The 21,885-nt window shown below is 40.1% G+C and overlaps 1 protein-coding gene, 1 long non-coding RNA gene and 1 pseudogene across 2 annotated transcripts; 2 read left to right on the plus strand and 1 right to left on the minus strand.

The window, feature by feature from the left end:
• The first annotated feature begins 948 nt into the window (after nucleotides 1-948).
• Nucleotides 949-2,123, plus strand: LOC130140419 (uncharacterized). The gene is made up of 3 exons (XR_008818428.1): nucleotides 949-1,300; nucleotides 1,530-1,680; nucleotides 1,968-2,123. It is a non-coding gene; the product is annotated as an uncharacterized LOC130140419 (long non-coding RNA).
• A 1,808-nt stretch (nucleotides 2,124-3,931) lies between these two features.
• On the minus strand, nucleotides 3,932-7,196 carry LOC115664029 (AP-1 complex subunit sigma-2-like; annotated as a pseudogene).
• A 10,781-nt stretch (nucleotides 7,197-17,977) lies between these two features.
• LOC115664425 (GDSL esterase/lipase At5g45910-like) lies at nucleotides 17,978-20,423 on the plus strand. The gene is made up of 5 exons (XM_056319758.1): nucleotides 17,978-18,284; nucleotides 18,461-18,685; nucleotides 19,190-19,338; nucleotides 19,483-19,759; nucleotides 20,199-20,423. The coding sequence occupies exons 1-5, from the start codon at nucleotides 18,044-18,046 to the stop codon at nucleotides 20,411-20,413; spliced, it is 1,107 nt and encodes a 368-aa protein (XP_056175733.1). The 5' UTR covers nucleotides 17,978-18,043; the 3' UTR covers nucleotides 20,414-20,423.
• Nucleotides 20,424-21,885: the final 1,462 nt, after the last annotated feature.

Consider the following 21,885-nt stretch of genomic DNA (forward strand, 5'->3'; position numbering starts at 1 on the left):
TGTGGTTATCGAGTCGTTTTGTTGTAACCTCTTACTTGTCATTCTATGAGGCGACAAGGGTTGTTGATTCTAGAACTTCTGTTCCATTGTTGAGACTGTTGTTATCTCAATTTGTTACATCGTTTTGATCCTCCTCCAACATTTTTCTAGAAACCATTTATCAAAACCCATTAAAAGAACCACCCGCCGGGTGGCGCTGCCTGAAAGGGCAGATTCTTACATCGCAAAAGGTTGAGTGTTCGAATCCCAGCGCCGCAGGTGACTTAACCGGTGCACGTGTGTGGTGGCTAGCACGTGTCGCCCGGGTTTACCTCCGGCCGTCGGCCGTGCAGTGGGTTCCCGGGTTACCAAAAAAAAAAAAAAACCCACGAAAAGAATGTCTTCGTCACTTGCCACGTCACCAACTTTTCCTCATATTCAAGATCTATGAAAAAGATTGATAATATTTTTCTTTATCTATGTTGGTTTTTGCAAATTTGAGTTTAGAAAAGATGGGCAAAGTGATTAATCATCTTTAAAATTTAATAAACGTTTCTAAGGAAATCGACAAGTTTCTTTTGAGTTAGTGATTCTATTTTGCTGCTTCTGTTTATCTGTGTTACGGTATTTAATTTGCTCTAGAATTATTTATTTTTGCAAATTATTTTTTCAGCTGCTGAAATATTTAATGATATTTTTTCAGCTCCAGAATGATGTATTTTCTCAAATTATATGCCGAGTCACATGGTTTTGAATCAATCGATCTAACTATAAATTGTTTTCTTGTGTAATATTGTGTCCAGAATCAAATGCAAATTAACCCTTGGCCTCATGTTTAAATATGTCCATTATAGGCCCCAAACACGGGCATGTCCTCACCAAATAATCTGCTAAACTTAACTTGCAATAGGTATCGGAAAGGTTGAGTTCTTAACATCTTTGTAGTTTCTAATGCAGTGTGCAGTTTTTGAGAAGTTCTGTCGTGATTATGAATTGTTTGGCCGATTAGTCTCACTATTTAAATTGATTTAGGTTTGTTAATCTGCATAAATTTATAGTTGTTGTTTTAACTGTCGGTTGAATTCATCAGAATGACCATTTTGTGGTTTTTTTGTCAACTATTGTAGGATTACCAGATTCCTGAGAGGACAGAAAAGGAAGGAAAAGGTTTCCTTATCGTTGTGAATAAGTGGGATACGATACCCAATAAAAACCAGCAAAGTGCAACATACTATGAGCAAGATGTTAGGGAGAAGCTTCGCAGTCTTGATTGGACACCGATTGTTTATTCAACTGCAATAGCTGGTAACAGTGTTGAAAAGTAGGTTCCGATCCCATGTTTGTTTTGATCTAATCAGATGTTCTTTTTCTCTTTGCAACTTTATTGTAAATATGCGATCTGAAGGTTTATTGCAGAATTAGAAAGCATCCCCATTTGGCAAAAGAAACAATCAGTAATATAGTGAAATTTGGAGTTTATCCTGCTCAATTTTGCTGGAAAAAAATTAATCCTGCTCACTGAATGATAAAAAACCAAATTTCTGTTGTAGGATCATTGTTGCTGCTGGCACAGTGGAAAAGGAGAGGTCAAGAAGGCTTAGCACTGCTATACTAAATCAAGTGGTGCAGGAGACAGTGGCTTTTAAAGCACCTCCACAGACTCGTGGTGGAAAGAGACGGCGGGTTTATTACTGCACTCAGGTTCGTTCTATGGTAGCGCAGCTGAATTATCTTGTGTTTTTCATCTAGACTACCTCAATATATATTTTAATGCTGTCAGCGTGTTTATTGCTATAGCAACTAGCAATTTGTCATGCCTCTTCTAATGTTTTAGCTAATGGTCATCAAACTCATGCTGCTACTTTAGCAAATCATGAGGTATATAGTAATAAATGCTGAAGTTCATTAACAGAATTTGAGTCTCATCTTAGAACCAAGGTTGTTTCAGTTTTAATAAATTTTGATGGGATGAATTTTTGTGTTGGCAGGCTGCTATCAGGCCACCCGCATTTGTTTTCTTTGTAAATGATGTCAAACTTTTCTCCGGGACATATCGGAAGTATATGGAGAAGCAACTGCGATCAAAAGCAGGGTTTTCAGGTACCCCTATTCGGCTTCTGTGGCGCAGCAGAAAGAAAATGGAGAAAGGTTAGTACATTCAGAAGAATATTTTGATATTTGATGAAACTAGGAGGGACGGAGGGAGGGATCAGATATCGACCAAGTGCTCTTTCTACGGAAATTTAAAGCATGAATTAATTTGGATGGGTGCTGATTGATTTTCAGGGAGGGCTTCAAAGGGTGTCAGTGCCACACCAGATAGAAATTTGGTCGTTACTACGTGAACAGATTTATCTTCGGAAGCTTTACTTCAGAAGCTTAATGAACAGCTAAATGCATTGTTGAACCGGAGAAGCTACATACCAAGTCACAGCCGTTGACGACACTGTCTGTCGTTCCTCACGGACAGATTCGTGCTTGTGGTTGTTCTCCTGACGGCAGTGAAGGTTGTGCCCAGAAAGGAGTAGAACAAGGCAGCCATATACATGGGGCGTACGCACGCATACTTGTTATGCACTTGTTTGCTTCGTGCTCACCGCATGTGCCCGTGTAAGTGTTATTATGTGGTGGTGAAAAGTAGTAAATTGGTTCTCTGTGTTCTGGACCAATACTATTTATAACCACGAACGCCCTTAGGAAGAAGCACTTGAAATGCTGCTTTTTGGAAACTTCTTCGGTTATTAATCTCCAATGTCATTTTAGCGATTTATCTGCCTTGGCAATAGATTTTTTCATTTTGGTTTTCCGAGCGGACGCCATCTTTTGATAGTCGTTGAATTTCTATTGCAGACGAGACAGGGAAGTGTTGTACTTGCAGCAGGGTCTCATCTAATTTAAGACACATTGTGTGAATTGACAACTTCCTCTTTTCAACAATCTGGATGATTGTTGGCCAAAAAAGGGTTGTTTCTTTTGGGCCAGAAATTTACTTCCCCTTTTCCTGAAAGAAAAATTGAATTGTTGAGTGTTGTGTGGTTCAAGAGGAAAAGAAGGATGTCCCTTTGATTTTGATTCCCGAGCTTTGCGTGGAGTCACTAATCTAGAGCAGTCTTTGTAGCATTCTTCCATCGAAACTACTTCTCTTTTTCCGGTTTTGTGTTTCTTCGATAGATTTTTCACTTTTTTTTCTCGACAAGCAAGATAATCTTTACTTCTTCACTTAGGGAAGCTGCCGGCGAAATGAACCTCGACCATAAATTGTAAATCCTGATGATTTTGAGAACATTCGTCCCAATTTAGACTGCAGTCTTCCAGGACTTCAATGCCAGGAATCAGAAATGTGTAACCTTGAATTGCAGTTCTCGGAGTCAGACGGATTTTGAACTAAAGATCAGCTCGGGAAATAGATGAAGTTAAGCTTTAATGGAGTTGTTGTATCCAGGGTTCATTCGGAAGGAACAGTAAGTTTTGCTCATATCATATGATCCGAAATGTCTGATGACACGGCCTTAATTTTTTGCGGGCGTGATTAATCTCTCGCTCTTCCTTAATACACAGTATGTTGCTACTGCTTGTCAAAGACAATGAGCTAAATCATCGAGTTAAATCAGTAGTAATGCTACATACTCTAAGGCAGGTTTACCAAATTAGTTCACAACACTATGGCAAGCTGCAAGTGCCCATTTCTTGCTTCATTTTGAATACATACGCAATAAGAGTCGCATCATTTTGTAAACTAGTTATGTAAAGAAGAGTTAATACATGCAACACAAGACATGAAAATGAAATTTAACCTCACTGAATCGTGACAAAATACGTGGAGACAAATAAAAAATTTGCAATTGATGCCGGGTGACCAATTTTCCTCCAGCTTGGTCTCTTTCCAATCTTTCTCTCGGTCGCCAGATCAATCGGAGATTCGGATGTCTATAGAGAGAGGGAAGTGGTGCCCTCATTTGCTGGCCTAAGCAATTACGTTGCTGATGGAATTAGCCTCTTCTTTGGCAGTCTCCACCAAAGCGTCCTGCAATTAAGAATTAGTCGGGGGTGAACAGAACCTCCGACTCCGAGTAAAAGGACACGAACGCACCTGTCCAGCGATGAGACGAGCAACAGTTTTCTTGCTCAACTCCTGATGTTCGCCAGCCAGCAGTAGCTCGTCCAGAATGTAATAAGCCTAGTAATTTGAGGTTCAATGTCAGAATCACATATATCAGAGAGAAGGAAAGGTAGCTAAATTGGCTGTGGGGCAGTTAAAGCATGCACCAAGAGCATGAAAGGCCAGTTTGAGCAGAAACCATCCATCTTTTGCGTGGTCATGACGAAAAAAATGTGAAAGGAGGATCCCAGCAAGGTAGATTTAGAGTCCGTACCTTGTGGACGTTGAAGATCAAGTCCAGCTCGCACACCTGTCAAGGAAACAAAAGAGGGCACCGAAACAAAATGCAAGTTTGTCAAACCAATTTCAACTTATAAAAGAAATATGCATCTTGCTCTTCATTCTTCAAGATAAAAAGGCTTACACTTCAAAAGTAGCGATCTAAAGTTTCCACATAGTGATGGATCATTTCAAGAACCTCCAGCTCATTGTCTTCTTGGTCGATGCACTTACAGAAGTAAAGGCTGGCATACCTAACCACATCAACAAACGATATAACAGATTGCATATTTCAGTTCTTAAGCAAACTCTGTTGTGCGACTCATTGCCAACTACTGAATTATAGAAGGTACAGACAGCAAAAAGACTTTGCAAAAACTGTAAGCATACCTTCTATAAACAACTTTCAATCCTCTCCACTCGACAAAGTTGCAAAGTTTGGGCCCTCTTGTAAGTACTTCACCACTAATCTCTCGAATAACCTAACAGCATGAGCACACATGAATAATAGTATTTTAACATGGGTATACTTTCCCAGCAGCACGATGGAGACAACGAATAATCAGATGAAGTGGGATTTATTACGAACTAAGCACAGTTCAGAAGTTCAAGTGACATTTTGTAGGGTCTACTGAGGATTTGAATTAGCATATGCACGAGAAATAGCACATATTATGTATTGTTAGGGAGCGCAAAGTAGAAGCCCGATATCTTTCGCCCGGAGAGATCACCAAGAGGGAGCCTAAGTCCGAGCTTATTAACATATCCAGTTAGACCCACCTTCACTCAAAAGCTTAAGCCGATGAGTTATGGGCCAAGTAAGATATATTAATTGCTCTAAACCAAACCAATTCTTCGATGTGGGATTCCTTTAACACAACTACATGTGCATCTAAACACATATTAGCAAATTCTATCCCTATGAAGACTAACATTAGCAACTAGAAATCCTCACCAAATAGCAAATAAAAAGGCTAATGGAGGTGGCATTGATATAGCATGGTTCATGGTTCCATCAGTAATTGATGGTGCAACTGCCAAAGGTCATCCAGTGAAGGGAATATCTATGACTACTCACTAAAGGGTGCTGTCCATCAATTATCCAATGAGCGAGACAAGCTTGGTGGTTTCCCCACTTATTTTTTATCGACGAGTCTAGAGTCCCTATTGATAACTCTCAAATAACTAGATCATCATAAATGACCAATCTTAAAGGAAGCACTAGAAGAGAAATTCGAGTAAGATAGCGAAGCGACTCTCATTTACAATTCTCCCACCAACAAGCATCAAGAGAGCAAGTTTACTCTAATGATCCTTAAAAGTTTACTTAATGTTGTATTTTAGGCCATAAACATATAATTTCCACATGCTTATGGTATCCTTTTTTGCACAGCCTCGGAAGTATCTCTTTGGGCATGGTTGCTTAGCCTCCTTTTAAGCGAAATCCTAGTCATGTTTCTATTAAATAACACCCTAAGCTGAAAACAACAAACCAATTCCATGCTTAAATTTTATCAAGCTTTCTCAAAAACGCCTTTGACACGATGAAACTTGAACGGTATTACCTAAAATGCTTCTAACAGGGAAAATAACTGAAAACAAATATTTCATGGGACAAAATATATTGCCAGTTTCATAGACTTTTTAAACTTTGCAAAAATGCGAGATTGATAAACTTATCATTGGTGCTACTGTGAGTGTTCTTTCTTTCCATCTCTCCATAAATCAGCCAATTAAGAAGATTCATGCGCTCCTTCAAGAGAATAACTTTTACTATCCATATCCGAGATGCAACTGTTGTAAGTCTTGTTTGAGTCCAACACTTCATGTGTAAAGGAAAAGCAAACACATGAGGTGATGAGAGATTGCAGGCCACATACTCAGAAGCTAGAACAAGCAAAGGATTTTACTGGAACACCACCCTTCCCTAGATTATATTTTCCACGTACTTTTAAAAATGTAGTTCGAGTATTTCTTTTTAGGTCATGTTTTCAACTTGTCCATATTTAAGTCAACCACAGGGAACATGATCTACAGACTGTAAGAAATGAAATGACCTTAGTTCTTTCCTTCTGGGGATAAGGCGAATACCACTTTGTCAGCCTCACTTTACCCTGCCTACTTAGGAGAAGCACGAACTGAATCTGAAAATCGAGGACAAATTAAAGTAATTATGCTTACAGCACAACGTGCAATCCAAATGCTTACATTTCCTATAATCAGTCAACAATAAATCCATTCCATACCAAAACAGACACCAATGGAGCAATGCCCTCAAAGATGCAATTTTTAAAGGTCCTACGCAAAATCGCGACTGACCCACGAAGTCAGATGCTCCAATCTGTACCAGATCTAATGCAATTCAACAACGGATGAGAATAAGCTATCGGCTCTTGCTGGGGGATGACAATATCTCATCAAAAGAATCAACAGTTTCACAAAGACTACACAACAATCATCAGATCAACCGGAGTGAAAAAAAGTAATCCAACCAGAGTCTCTATAACGGTTCCTTGCACATCTTGTCTTTAATAGGACACACTTAATTCAGTGGTCTTTTTATCATATCACGGCTTCTGATAATAGAAACAACAATTACCCATCAGCAAATAACAAAACCAAATAACAATATAAACAACAATTACCCATCATATATACGGACTCGGTATGGACATTTTGTCGAACACGTTGGGTGCACTACAAGAAAACAGGTAAACACAAAAGTCTTCTCATCCGAAACTTACGCATCAAACAACAACAGCCCAAATCATCAAAAATCAGTTCCGGACACAAAACAAAGAAGAACAGGGTATGGTTTTGTACCCTCCCGAGACCCCATGGCTAACGACAACCGGCGAAGGTGAGCGAGGTTCGAACGCAGTGAGGAAAAAAGGCTCTTTTTTTTTCTTTTCCTCAAGCGATTTTCTCTCTTAAGGATGCACAAAATCAAGGCAACTAATCGTCAACAAATTTCAAGCAATAGTCAACAGTAGCGGAAGATGCACATGTCAAGAGCAGCGGAGCTCACCGATGGGTGGTGCTCAACTAATCACCTCAATGGAAGGAGGCAGAGGAGGAGGAGGAGGAGGAGGAAGAGGAGAGGATGAACGGGCAACTAAGAAGACGGTAAGTGCCAGCGAATGCGGAGATGGCGACGAGGACGGCACGGCGACGCCGTCGACAGGGAGCTCAACTTCGCCTATCTTCTGGGTCCTCCGAGTAGAACCACGGCTCGACCGCTCTCCGATGACCTGTTCTTCAGAGGGGAGCCCTCCGACCGCCCTCCGACTCCATTCCACCAAGCCTCCGTCCTTTTTCCAGCAGCTGAGAGGGAGCGTCCGGCGGTGCTCGTCGGAGGTGGTCGGAGGATTTGAGAGGTGTGAAATTTGAAATAATGTAAGAGAGAGAGAGAGGGGATGAAGACGCAGAAATGAAGGAGAGAGAGAGAGAGAGGGAGGACACTGACAACCCGGGAAGCTTTCAAGTTTTCCTCTTTTTTTTAATTTCCACGTCATCGACACGTGCCACTCTTTTAATGGATCACATATACCACGTAAGCAAGTGACGTGTGGTGATATCATACCACCGAACATTTTCTCATTCCACCATGTACCCTCGTAAATGCGGCAGGCATGCCATAGTTGGTGGCGTGACCTCATTATAAGTGGCAACATGTCAACAATTGATTTCTCTGTGGGACTTATATTATACACAACAAAGATCCGGTCAGCCGACCACCGTAGTATCCTCAGTATAAGTATCCGTCAATTCATTCATTTACGAGACTAGTTCAAATATTTGGGCAATCGAGAGCTCTGCTTGACTGCTAGTCGCGCTCATCACCCGCCACCCAGCATTCAAAGTGCCGGAAGCATCGTATTACAGCTCCTCCCCTCGCGTGCGAACCCACTTCATAAGTTTAGTTTAACTTTCGCATGATATTAACCCTCTCGCAAAGTATTGAAATTTCGGGATGGAAATTCGGATAATTTTTAGTACTGTGTATATACTTTTAATTGGGTTATGCTCGGCAGAATTCAGATAATTGTTATTTTAGTTTTAAACCTATTGTACGGATTTTAATGTAGTTATAAACTTTTCAATTGTTTCAATATCGTCCTAAATCTTTGCATAGAAATAATATAATCCTTCCGTTCAATTTTTATTTGAAAATGCTATGTGATGGTCCAATTATTGTTGGCCGTCCTGCGTGGCATGCCCAACGATTTGCATGAATTTTTTATATATTTTCTTTTTGTTTCTTTAATTTTCTTTTCTCTCTTTTTTTCCCCTATTTCCCCTCATCCCATTTCCTTTCCATACAAAGGTGGAGGCAAGCCCGCATTGGCGTCTCTCGATCTTGAGCCACAAAGGGGTGATGCCGCTTTGTCGCAACCACTAAGCCCAACCCTCTTCAATTGCCGACACAAGGGAGGAGAAAGGGGTATAAAGCTCAATGAGCTCATTGCAGTGGCCATGAGGCTCAATCGAGAAGAAGATGAATCGTACAAATTCAGAAGATGAACAAATAACTAGAAGGAAAGAAATTGAAAAAAGAGAAAAAGATTAGAAAATCTAGACAAATAAGCAAAACGCGTCGTTTCAAGTAAAGTTGTCCATGTCAGGTTACCCAACCGTGTCATGTGAAACGATTGACACGGCCATCGATGATTGGACCATCATGGGAAAAGTACTAAAAAAGTACTAAACTGTGTTGGTATCAATTTAGTCTGAAATCTTTCAATTTAGCTAATTAATCCTAAATATTTTGCATTTATACCAATTGAGTCCATCCAACTAATTTTGGCTGGAAATCGCTAACGTGAACGGCAGCCATCTTACGTAACACGGCCAGTTTTAACATGGATAATTTTTATTAATTTTTTTTTATAAAATTGAATTTTCAATACATTTTTATTTTTTAATCCTTTTTTCCTTCATCTTGGCTAGGAGGGTGCGAAGGCGCTCCCCCAAGGCCTTTGCAGCCTCGATGGCTGCGAGCGAGGCCGTGAAGGCCCTTACCAGCCAGATCTAGGCAAGGCGGGCCTCCCTCAGATTTGGTGAGGGCCTGCCAAAATGAAAGGAAAAACAAAGAAAGAAATAAATAAAAAATAATAAAGAAAAGAAAAGAAACAAAAAAATTATGAAAAAATTCAAAAGATTATTAAAATGTCCACGTTAGTGCCAACCACTTCACATAGGATGGCCGATGTTCGCGTTAGCAATTTTTGATCAAAATTGACCGGATGGACTTAGTTGATACAAGTGCAACATGTTTGGAACTAAATTGGTCCAATTGAAATGCTTAAAACTGAATTGGTACAAATGCAATAGATTAATGACTTTTTTGGTACTTTCCCCTACCATCAAGTCAGCAACTTCAAGTGATAATTAGTCGCAAGGATTATATTAAAATTTCATGCAAAAGTTTAAGACAGAAATGGAAATTTTCCCCAACAAAATATGTCAGTAGGTATCGAACAAGAATGCTTCAACTTCAACTCACTATTTACTCTAATTCAATCTATTTACACCAAGATTTCATAGTTTGGATTATCAAACTCGAGCGGTTACTGCGATACTTTAGCTAGATGAAATTGTAAACTAGAACCTTGGGTATCTGAATATGTGAACCTAATCTTGTGTATGTGTGCTTCGGACTATATATATTTCTTTCTAATCCAAGCATAATTAGGGGTGAGCAAAAGGAACCGCTTGGATTGAACTGGATCATACCGATATATATATTTTTAATTTTTTACAAATATGTAAAAACTAACAAGCCCTTAAACTAATCCTTGCAACACAAACCCTTAGACTCAGTCACTCTCTCCTCTCGCACGCATGACTAAAATCCTAATCTCGATTGCTCGCCTCCCTCTCGGTCGACTGTCGCCTCCCTCTTGCAGTCTCACTCTCTCACTCGACTCTATATCTTTCTATGCATTGGTGTTTCTTCCATTTGGTTCTCGGCTTATAGCTGGGAGCAGCGTCGAAAACCAAACAGAGTGCCTGGTATGACAGAGGGGAACATTTCTTTCTTGATTCCACAGTTGGAGGAAGAATGAGAGTAACTTTCATTGGAGACTGCAGCCGAGGCGATGCCTCTGCTGCAACACGCCCTAATTTATGTTATGTGTTTGCTGATTTATTAGAGCATCTCGGACTTCAGAGACTGAGAGTGGAGCGTGTGCTTTCTCTTTCCTGCTTAAGACCATTTCTAGATTAATGAGGGCGGCTTGGGGAGTGATGCCGCTAAAAATTTACGAGAAATAGAATCGATCGAACCATATCTGTAAAGCACTTTTATTCTTGTACAGCATTCATGCCTGTCGCGACCCTCTCTTTTTTGTCGTGGGAAAAAGGAACGGGTTTAGGTGGTATTGCCCAAAAAGGCGGACTGATGGCCCATCGATCTAGGCGCGAACTCTCCTCTAGTTCATACCCCGCGCAACGTTGGATTTCGTTTTGAATTCTTGATAACTTAAGTACTTCTAGGAGTCGCCACTAGCCTATTGGGATCAGCTAGAAACCAATCAAGACGCGGGAGTGTCGCCTCGATTCCTACGAAACCAGAGGGGAGTGTCGCCTCGATTCCTACGAAACCAGAGGGGAGTGTCGCCTCGATTCCTACGAAACCAGAGGTTCTAGGGCCGTGGACTTGTTTGCACTAACATTTCTATTAGCGCCCTTTCGGTACCTAACTTGAGAGTGCATTATCTAAGCGGTCACACGATCTTGATCACCAATTATAATCCTATGATATCAAAGCCGCTAAGTGTCCTTGCAAATGTTTTTGTGGGATTGTTTACTTCAATGTCTAGATTAATACTAACCTAATTTAGGAAAGAAATTAACACTCAAATTATCGAAAAGCAGAGCAGTAAGTAAACATTCAAGAAATTAAAATGACTTGAAAGTAGACGCGGAAAGAGAAAACCCGATATAAGTCGAGCAAATAATATTACATGGCCACGTTATCATGCCCCGGGACAGGACCCCCATGAGCGAAATGAGAATTTAAATATGCATGAAATTACTCTAGCTACACAAAAACTATTCTAAGTAATTTTAGTCTACGCAGAATGGATTTTTTTTTTGTAAAAATGGCAATAAAATACCAAAATAGCATTAAATTAGGGAAATGACTTTATAAAAATTAGGAAAATCTCATAAATGTCATTTTTTGCATAATTTGATACTATCCAACATTTTTATTTTTTCTTTTTTTGAAATTTTCCGATTTTTTTTATTTTCATTTTTTCGTTTTTTTTATTTAAAAATAATAATAATTCCCTAAATCGGCCTTTGCTCGGTTTACGTGAACATGAAACAACTCAGAATATGAATATTACGAGAACCGGGCTCAAATCAACCGTTTCAAGATCGAAGCTTGGTTTGGGCATTTCGTCGAGCATTTGGTGTGCATTAAACTGCCCCAAATGGCTTCCTCGAGCCATATTCGTGGCCTTCAATCTCACTCCGTGTGTAATATCAAGTGGAACCAAAGTATCAAGGTTATATTATCACATGCAAAGAACAAGATTAGCTAGAAATCACAACCTAAAACGCACAAGAATCAAGTTGGAATCGGCCTCCAATATGTGGGTTCGGGCTGCTTTTGCAAATCTGGGTTTAAAACCAGGTCAAAGCAAACCTGTTGCATGCCCAGGTTTAAGCCCCGACACTCATCACGTGCAAGACCTATGGGAAACATCACTTCATCCGAAAGAATATAGGTAACATCTAATTTTAAATGAAACAAACATCATGGAGAATAATCAAGTGAACACGTCGAAACAACCCCTCCAAGAAGCATACACGCATGGTTCATAATGACTAGCCATGAATCAATGTGGGTTAGCTTGGCTTTTTACTCAAGTTGCAAGCGATCTCATGGTTCACACGGGACTTCAAAGACCAAAACAAGTGGATCTCAGCATAATTTGTACACCCATATAACATTCATCAAGCTCATGAAGGTAGAAAACGCATGCAAAGAGGAGTAGCAAGTCAAACATATAGGGCTCATGAAGGGGCTCCAACACGCAAAAATTCCAGCCTCAGAAATCGGTTCTCTGGGCTGGTTTTCTCTTGATTTTTCATGACTAAAACATGTTCAAAATTGAACAAAAATACATGTATGATACTCACATTGCTTCCTAGTTTCTCTTTGAAGTATCCCTTGGCCGAGGGAACCAAAAACTTGTCTTCCAAGGGCGCGGGGAAATAGGCTTCTTCAAACTGGAAAATGAGATCTGCAAAGAAAGAACTGACAATGAAGGTTATTGTTGGTCTCCAAAACCAGAATCAACGACCTCTTTTTCTGACTAATTTGACACCAACCCCAACTAGATGTATTCTAGTTTAATTTCCAAGTCACGGGTATCCTCATATATTCCTCATGTCTCTCAAAAACTCCCACTTTCCCTCACCAGTAACTGTCTGACTTCAACACTTACAAAATTTCTGGGTTTCTCTCTTGACCCGAGAATGGGCTGCTTTTCGAGGGGATTTTGGGTGGGTTCCCGACATCCATTTGGGACGTGCGACCTATGGTTGGAAAGACCTTTGAATTTAGTTCCACTCTCTAGTTGAAGGTTTTGGCTAATTTTGGCTCGGAGTTCACGAAAATCTCCCTTTTCTCTCCAAAAGCCAGTCTGGAACTTTTTTGGGTTGATTTTCTGTTTGAGTTGCGACTGAGGGTGAGTTTTTTGGAACGACCGTCCACCACCCCTCCTCTTGTCTCATCCCTTTCTTTTTATCCCCCACAAGAACGTGCTTCAGAGATCCTATCCACCAAATCCAACCAGATTTTTAGCCCGTGATTGCCCACTTACCAAGCCTGCAAACTGAGTCTCTTCACCAACTCTGACTCCAAAATCATCATACTTTGCAGCTGTTGAGTGAGCAGGTTTGACTGAGATTATCACGTGCCTTCAGCAGCTTATCCCTGGCAAATTTTTGTCCATTTGCACTCCTAATGATGGTCTCACACCTCGGCCAGAGTTCACGCTGATCGGCTGGCTGAGTAGGATATGGTGGGGCCACAAAGTTGGCTACTCAGCAGCCTCGAATTGAGACCAAATCGTGGATCGGTTTTTGGAAGCTGATTTAAGTGCTTTAATCCATTAATTTGGTCGGAATTTTTGATCAGTTGAAATTTGAATTTTATTAGTTTAAGATGATAATCAGAATCTGCAATTTTCCATGCCCAATTTTGCAGGAAAGTCCCTCAAAATTAGCCATTTTCTTGCCCGATTTGAGCCAATTTAGTCCTTTTGGCTTGATCTAATCAATTTTACCTTGCCCATTTTCAATTTTAAGCTTGATTAGGGGTAAAAATGATGATTTAAGGGCTTGGGGGCAAATTTTACAAATTTTGCGATTTGGTCCCCCAACTCTTTGGAAATTGCATTTTGGCCCCAACTTACTGGTTCATTTGCAATTTGATCCCTCAGGTCTCGGCTAGCTACACTCGAATCCTTGGCCCTTGCTCTTCCATTTTTTGTTTTAGTAGAATAATTCCAAAATATTATTGTGGAAAAATAAGTTCCAATTTTTCAAAAATGATTTTTGGGCAAAAAATTTAGGTGTCAACAATGCCTCTCGCTTCAGCACTCTAGATGCAAAAAATCAATTGGCAGGCTGTTCTGCCACTGGTTCTGTTGGCCCATCTAGGTATTGGGAACCTCGATTCCTCTGGCCCAATTCGTGGTTCCCAGGTGGGAACCAGACCAACTCGAGAACCGATCACCGCTAAGCATAATAGAGATGGCGCTTCTTCTAGAGGCAAGTCTGGATGTCCCATCAAATGTTGATTTGGTCGAAGCCCTTTGCTACTTTGTTTGTGAGATTTTATGGAACCACTGCTAATTGTATTAAAAGCTTAAGCTGTTAAATGAAGACGTAGTTTAATATTTAATTATTCTAATACTCCCCCTCACGCTTAGTCTGGTCTTTTGGCCTAGTACTAAGCGTTGACATATTTAACTGGAGAGGCAAATGGGGCCTGGAAAAATTTGAACTCAGGACTTCTAGCTCTGATACCATGTGAGATTTTTGTAGGATCACTGTCAACCGTTCTAAAAATTTAAACTGTTAGATGAAGGCGTGGTTTAATATTTAATTATTCTAATAAGCTTTAGTCTCATCTTGAAAGTGTACGAGGGTTTGAAACTACGTAAGGAGAGGTGGTTGAAGAATACAAATTCAAGTAGAACAGAGTGGCAAGTCCTAACGTAGGAACGGATGAACGGAGGACACTTCATGAGGGACCAGGTGTCTGCTGCAGCTTAGGAAGCGTCAGCATTGACGGAGCTACATGCAATATGACCCACAGAAAAGAAGTGTTATTTCATGTACTGAGCGAAACTTTCAACGTTTCAGCAAGTCCTCATGTCTCCAGTTTTGTTGATGGGGCAGCTAACGATTGTAGACCATTCTATGTGGACAGCATTGAGAATGAGCGTATCTTGCTTTTCCAGGGATTCAGAGGTAGAACAGGGCAAGTGAACAAAGAGGGAATCGACAAGAACCTGCTCTTATTAAGGCCACTGGTCGACAACGTATTTTTGATTTCTTCTTCTTATCTCATAAACTAGAAGTAGCAACAGCTGAAGCTATTCAAGCGAAACTAGAAGGATAAATTGCCCTAGAAAATCACAAATGTCTTGTGCGAAGTGCAACCGAAATCTAAATGTTTTAGAAAACATGATCAAGTTCTCGAGGCTTTCCAAACCTATGCAGTGAAGTCCTGATTTCGACATTAACTGTGTCTAGTCACCGGAATTTCAAAATACTCGAAGTTCTCACAAAACTAAACCTATGATATACCTGAAGGATCTATAGACCAAATATATATATACACACTTGAAGGATCTTCTCCACGGCATCAACCAAGATGGCAGTGCGATGCCCAATGGCCTATGGAGAGAGAGAGAGAGAGAGAGAGGTAGAGGTTTGCATTTCCCATGGTTTCATACCAGTTATTTACCCTCCTTAAGGTCTATAGTCTTATAATGGACATCTTAATTTAAATGTCTCCACCGGTGTTCAATCTACCATACATCTCTTAGGATAATTTACTCATTTGGAGTTTCGATGACACTAATTTGTTGGGGTGCATTAATCAATGTTAGAGATAAGGGACCCACATGGAAAAGATTTTTTTTGCTGTAAAATATCAATGTTACAAAGCAGACGAAGTATAGTAGCTTAGGGGCATCCCCAGCATCACAAATAATGCTAATAATTCAAAAAGATGGAGGTAGGGAGTCTCCACATAGTAGCCTATAAAACATTTGTCTAGGAAGGTCTAATTCTACCTTTTACATTTTTACGCACCTTAGCCAAAATATTATGGATGTCAATTGATTTATTTTGAAACCGTCTACGGTTGTGCTTTATCCAAATTCCATCTATAATTGATAGAAAGGATACCTTGAGGAGTCATGCCACCAAGTCTTCGCCTTTTGTTGCCTTAATCATCCATTAAAGTTCCTCATTCCATCCTCTTAAAGGATGCCTAATCCCATGTTGTGCAAGAATACTGCACCATATGCTGCCCGTCAACTCACACTGAAAGAATAAATGTGTTCTGTCTTCTATACCGGCCCTTTAGAAGTTGCACAATATACCAACTGAAGTCATCCATTGGCTAACAATCTTTGCTATTGGTAATCTATTTCTACAAACGAGTCAGCCAATAAAATTGTGTTTGCTAATGCCGCCGGTCCAAATTAGGTTATACCACTTCGCAACCGATCCCACATGTCTAAGTTGATAATAAATTTCTTGGCAACAATACCTTTGGCTATGGATAACTGAAGTTAGAACAGGTAGAAATTTAAGGAGACCTCGCTAACTCCAAGCCATATCGCTCCTAATGTTGATCTACATAATTGGAGTGCCTCTGTATTTGGTGTTGTGAACCCATATACTCAAAAGGGAAGAAGATGGACAATTGATAAGGTTTCAGAACATGCGGCCTAACAATACTTTGTTCTATAAGTTCAGAACGAGCAATCCTAATCTTCCTTCCCTTTTAGGTGAGCAAACTACTTGTCATGCCACTTTGGGCGATCCATGATTTATTGTATTACTTGCCTGCAAAAATTGATGGATCCTCTTTTCAACCTTGTATATGATTTGCTTTGGAAGTAAAAACATTTGCATCCAACGGATGGATGCAGATGGAGATGAGAACTAATTTGGGTAACTCTAGACGCCTTGCATAACTCATATGCTTAATGCCCCAACTTTCGATTTTCTTAAAGAGAGTTTGAATACTTCATTGGACTAAAATCTCGAGTGACTGTGAGTTCATATTTATGAGCTTGGGCTTGGACTTTTTCTTTGCGATCCCCAGGATAATTTATTGGTCTAAAGCTAATCGTGCATCTTAACAAGTAGTATCACTACTTGTATATGATTTGCTTGGACTTTTTCTTTATGATCCCTAGGATAATTCATTGGTCTAAAGCTAATCGTGCATCTTAACAAGTAGTGATACTACTTGTGGTAATCAGTGGCCACCAATATATGTCAATGTCTTTATAAATGTGATCTAATTATAGAAAATTTCATGCATAATTACGGATTTTTGGGGAAATTTATCATTACATTACCATTTGGTTGAAGTGACTATGAACGAAGGCAGGTTTTACGATGCAACAATGTGGGGTGGAGATTTACTAGATATAAATAGTTGACTCATAAATTTGATTTTAATTATTGTGTAAAGGTGGATCCAACTATATAATATGAAATTAATGGGTTCGAACTCAGACTCATCTTTGGAAATTTTCTCATAACAGGGTATTGGAATGTTGCGGTGCCACCCAATTACGATAAACATGAGGCCAAGGGTTAATTTGCATTTGATTCTGGACACAATATTACACAAGAAAACAACTTATAGTTAGATCGATTGATTCAAAACCATGTGACTCGGCATATAATTTGAGAAAATACATCATTCTGGAGCTGAAAAAATATCCTTAAATATTTCAGCAGCTGAAAAAATAATTTGCAAAAATAAATAATTCTAGAGCAAACTAAATACCGTAACACAGATAAAAAAAAGCAGCAAAATAGAATTGCCAACTGAAAAGAAACTTGTCGATTTCCTTAGAAACGTTTATTAAATTTTAAAGATGATTAATCATTTTGCCAACCTTTTCTAAACTCAAATTTGCCAAAACCAACATAGATAAAGAAAAATATTATCAATCTTTTTCATAGATCTTGAATATGAGGAAAAGTTGGTGACGTGGCAAGTGACGAGAAGACATTCTTTTCGTGGGTTTTGATAAATGGTTTCTAGAAATATGTTGGAGGAGGATCAAAACGGTGCAACAAATTGAGATAACGACAGTCTCAACAACGGAACAGAAGTGCTAGAATCAACAACCTTTGTTGCCTCATAGAATGACAAGTAAGAGGTTACAACAAAACGACTCGATAACCACAAAACAACGTTCTCATGCCCCCCATATTGTTTGTCGCCCTTCCATCTCACACCTTCTATAATAAGCAAAGGGCATATGAATAGCCTTCGGCTATTTAAGCTCACCTTGAAGACCCCAAACTTCACCAATTGAAATTAGCAAGAGGGCACATAAAATTGTTGTCCAACTCTCTTTGCATCTCCAACACTTTTCTGTCTAAACACGAGTGGTTGCCATGAAATATACTGCAATAATCTTGGTCTTTCTGCAATGTTGTCTTGCTTTGCAGGCCAACTCGACGATCCTGCATAAGTATGAGTCGATCTTCAACTTCGGCGACTCCTTAAGCGACACCGGGAACTACCTCCGGTCCGCAGAGGGATCTCCAACTGTGCCGAATTATCCTTATGGCAAGACCTTCTTCGGGCATCCGACCGGTCGTTATTCAGATGGACGTCTTATAATTGATTTCATTGGTATGTAGTTCTCCCGACTCTTCTTTGCTTTTGTAGATGCACGCTCTTGTTAGGAAAAAGAGCAGGCATATGAAACAGAAGGCCGCTGTTTTTTTCGTAAATATTTGGATCTTTAGCAGTATATATCCACGCTCAAAGAAAGAGTATTTTTCTACGTTTCGTATATGAATATGCAGCGGAAGCAGTTGGGTTACCCTATCTGAAGCCATATCTTGAGGTAGTCAACGGCTCGGTTGATGCTCGCGGTGGAGTTAACTTTGCAGTTGCTGGTGCCAAAGCTCTTGATCCGACATTCTTTGAAGTTCGACACATTCGAACGATCCCCATGACGAATTATTCCTTAAGCGTTCAGCTCCAGTGGTTCAAGAAACTAAAATCTTCTCTTTGCACATCGCAACAAGGTAGATATAAACCCTATTTTTGTATGCTCCCATTGAGGACTGACATATACAGCAATAACTTTTGTGTACGTCCATTTTGTGTCATCGATCTTATTCACTCAAGATATGGTCATCCATTTAGGTGATTTGGTAGATCTCAAGTATATGTAGTCTGTAAATCTTTCAGAGGATAATCACTCAGAGTTAGCATATTTTGTATTTTCAACTCAGAAACTGAAGGTCATTCGTTTGAATTCCATCAACTGTATGCAAGCTGCTCCGTGTCAGGGTCACTTGCTTAGGCCAAAGGCCTTAACTTTATCGGTTTATGGGGTTTGCAGAGCATTTTAAGGGTCTCTAGATAAATGGTTTTCTACCTCCGTGCTCTTGCATTATTAAATGAAATAAAACCAGTCTCTCATTGAGTGACTATAGTATCGGAATATTTCCAGTCATTACCATCTTTTATTCAATTACTTGAATCATTTCATCATTTGATTTTTGCTTTCGTTTTTTCTTTCGCAGATTGCGATACATATTTCAAGAAGTCCTTATTTCTAGTGGGGGAGATTGGTGGAAACGACTACAATCTTGCTTTCGCCCTTGGTGCAACCTTTGAGCAGCTCCGTCCCATTGTCCCAGATGTTGTTGGAGCCATCACCAATGCAATCAGCGTATGGCCCTTTCTTATCTTGCAAGTGACATGAGCACAATACTACTTGTTCAACAACATCTTACAAAACCGAGTTGCTATCTACGTGGTTAACCTTTTCTTACTACTCCAATAAATTTATTTCCAAGGCATGTGATTATTTTAGATGCTCATCGAAGAAGGGGCGGTGGAGTTGGTAGTGCCAGGAAATTTGCCGATAGGTTGCTCGACGTCATACCTGGCGACCGTTCCGCGTTTTACCAAGGACGACGTTAATATGACAACTGGTTGTCTCAATCGTTTTAATGAATTCGCCAAGTACCACAACGATTATCTCCAGCGAGAGTTGCAGCTTTTGAGACAAAAATATAGCCATGCAAGGATCATCTATGCGGATTATTATGGAGATGCCATGCGTCTCTTTGAATCACCAAAACAGTATGGTGAGTTTCCTTTCATCTTAGTTCATGATCGACGGTGAATAGGCATATACATAAATAGAAGATTTATCCTACTTTTGGTTTAATATGGTTCACCTGATTTCCCTAAGCACCAACCTTTTTGTCCTTTTTTGCAGTAATTCAGACCTTTTTCCATGTAGAGAAGTTCTCTGGGAAAAAAGCAAAGAATTATTTTTTTTTTGCACACTGTGTTGAATTTCCCTTTGCTTGCTCAGCATAAACTAAAAATAATTCGAGATGACGACCAAAGCGCGTTGAAAAGTTTAGTCCTGTATGAAGTCTCCTCGGACGTGTCACATGTTTAGTACAAAATAGAGTGGCACGGATATGTCACTACATGGCATCAAAATTAATCGAAAAGTTGTGGCTCTTGATGAACTTATAAGGGTGAGTAGTGAGATCAATGTCCTCTTGTTTTCAGGTTTCGGTAATTTGATACAGAAAGCTTGTTGTGGAGCTGGTGGACCATTCAATTTTGACGCCATGAAGATGTGCGGTTCCAAGGGCACAACTATGTGTACAGAACCATCAGCTTACATACTTTGGGACGGAGTTCACTACACCGAGGCGGCGTATCGGCACCTGGCCAAGGGTTTACTCGACGGTCCCTTCACTTCTCCACGTTTCGTTAACTAGAAGTCCGAAGGGGACAGTGCATAAAGCTTCGATTCTAATGTCAAAGATGAACTTATGCTCATGTTATTCTACCTGTTTCTTCTTGTTTCAGACTTCCATCCTGTAACCTTTTCTTGTTGGATTATCATGCATGTAATGAGTCATGAATGCAGATTGTTGCTATTGCGAGCCACTCAACTAATTAACTATCTAACTTTTCTCAATTACTGATTTATGATCGGATCCTCAGAAATTTACGTTTTTGAAGGGTTGACATAGTAATACTAACGATTTTGAATAGCACAAATTTGTTCACGATATTTTCTTTTTATTCCTTTCATTTTTTACCATTTTACTTCTCTCACTCTAAGCCTCTCCTCCTTGAATTCACTGAATATAGACCTCCTCCGCCGTTGTCATCGCCCGTGATTGTCACCGACCTCAATCCGAGCGACCCCATCAGCACAAATTCTCGATACATTTTCTTTCGTTGCAAATTTTTTTCCCATATTCTTCATTCCCACTCCACCCCTATCCTCCTCAACTACACTGTACACAGACCTCTGCCGATGTGGGCCCCCAATGTCACCTCCAGCCTCCATCCATGTCGAGCGATCCACGACCGATTGCCCTGTCGTCGCAACCATCGTGCGTGATCTGCCTCTCTCTCTCGTGCATGTGTCAAGTCACCGACCACCAAACTAATTGCACGACTCGAGAGAGGATGATCTCGAAGTCATGACAAATCACCGTGCATGTCGGGCGAGGGCCATACCCGGGTTCTGCCAACCTGGTCCTTAAACTCAAATTGGGCTCAAAATATGAGCCCAGTCCAATCGAGGCCTACTCCTACCAAGCCCTAAACTAAACCTAAGCCTTGATTCCAATTTCATCTAGCCTAGCCCACTAAAAATAAAAACCTAGCCCAAAGTAAAATAGGCCGGCTTAGAACAAAGCGGGCCAATCAGATTCGCGAGCGGACTTGGCTCGCGAACTCTCCCTCATCCGCAGTCAAATTGCCGCGACGGAGATGGCCGTGGTGAGCAGCGCTGCTTGTATCCATCTGACTGAGGGTGTGTCCAGACTCTGCCTTAGGAGCAGGCTAGGCGTTCGGCCCAAGTCCAACAAGCTGTTGTATATTTAAGCTATTTTTGATATATTAAAAAGTAACGGCTTTGATAATAGTCATGATCGCCATGAAAGTCATCATTTTGTAATGGTTTTGCAAACTTGAGCGGTTACTGCGATACTTTAGCTAGATGAAATTGAAAACTAGACCCTTGGGTATCCGAATATGTGAACCTAATCTTGTGTATATGTGCTTCGGACTATATATATTCCTTTCTAATCTAAGCATAATTAGGGGTAAGCAAAAGGAACCACCTGGCTTGAACCAGATTGGATTGATATATATATTTTTAATTTTTTACAAATATGTAAAAACTAACGAGCCCTTAAACTAATCCTTGACTCCACAAACCCTTAGACTCAGT

This window comes from Syzygium oleosum, unplaced genomic scaffold (genome assembly GCF_021117445.2).
Source record: "Syzygium oleosum isolate NSW1041296 unplaced genomic scaffold, Sole_v2.1 Sole_v2.18, whole genome shotgun sequence".
Lineage (NCBI taxonomy): Eukaryota > Viridiplantae > Streptophyta > Magnoliopsida > Myrtales > Myrtaceae > Syzygium > Syzygium oleosum.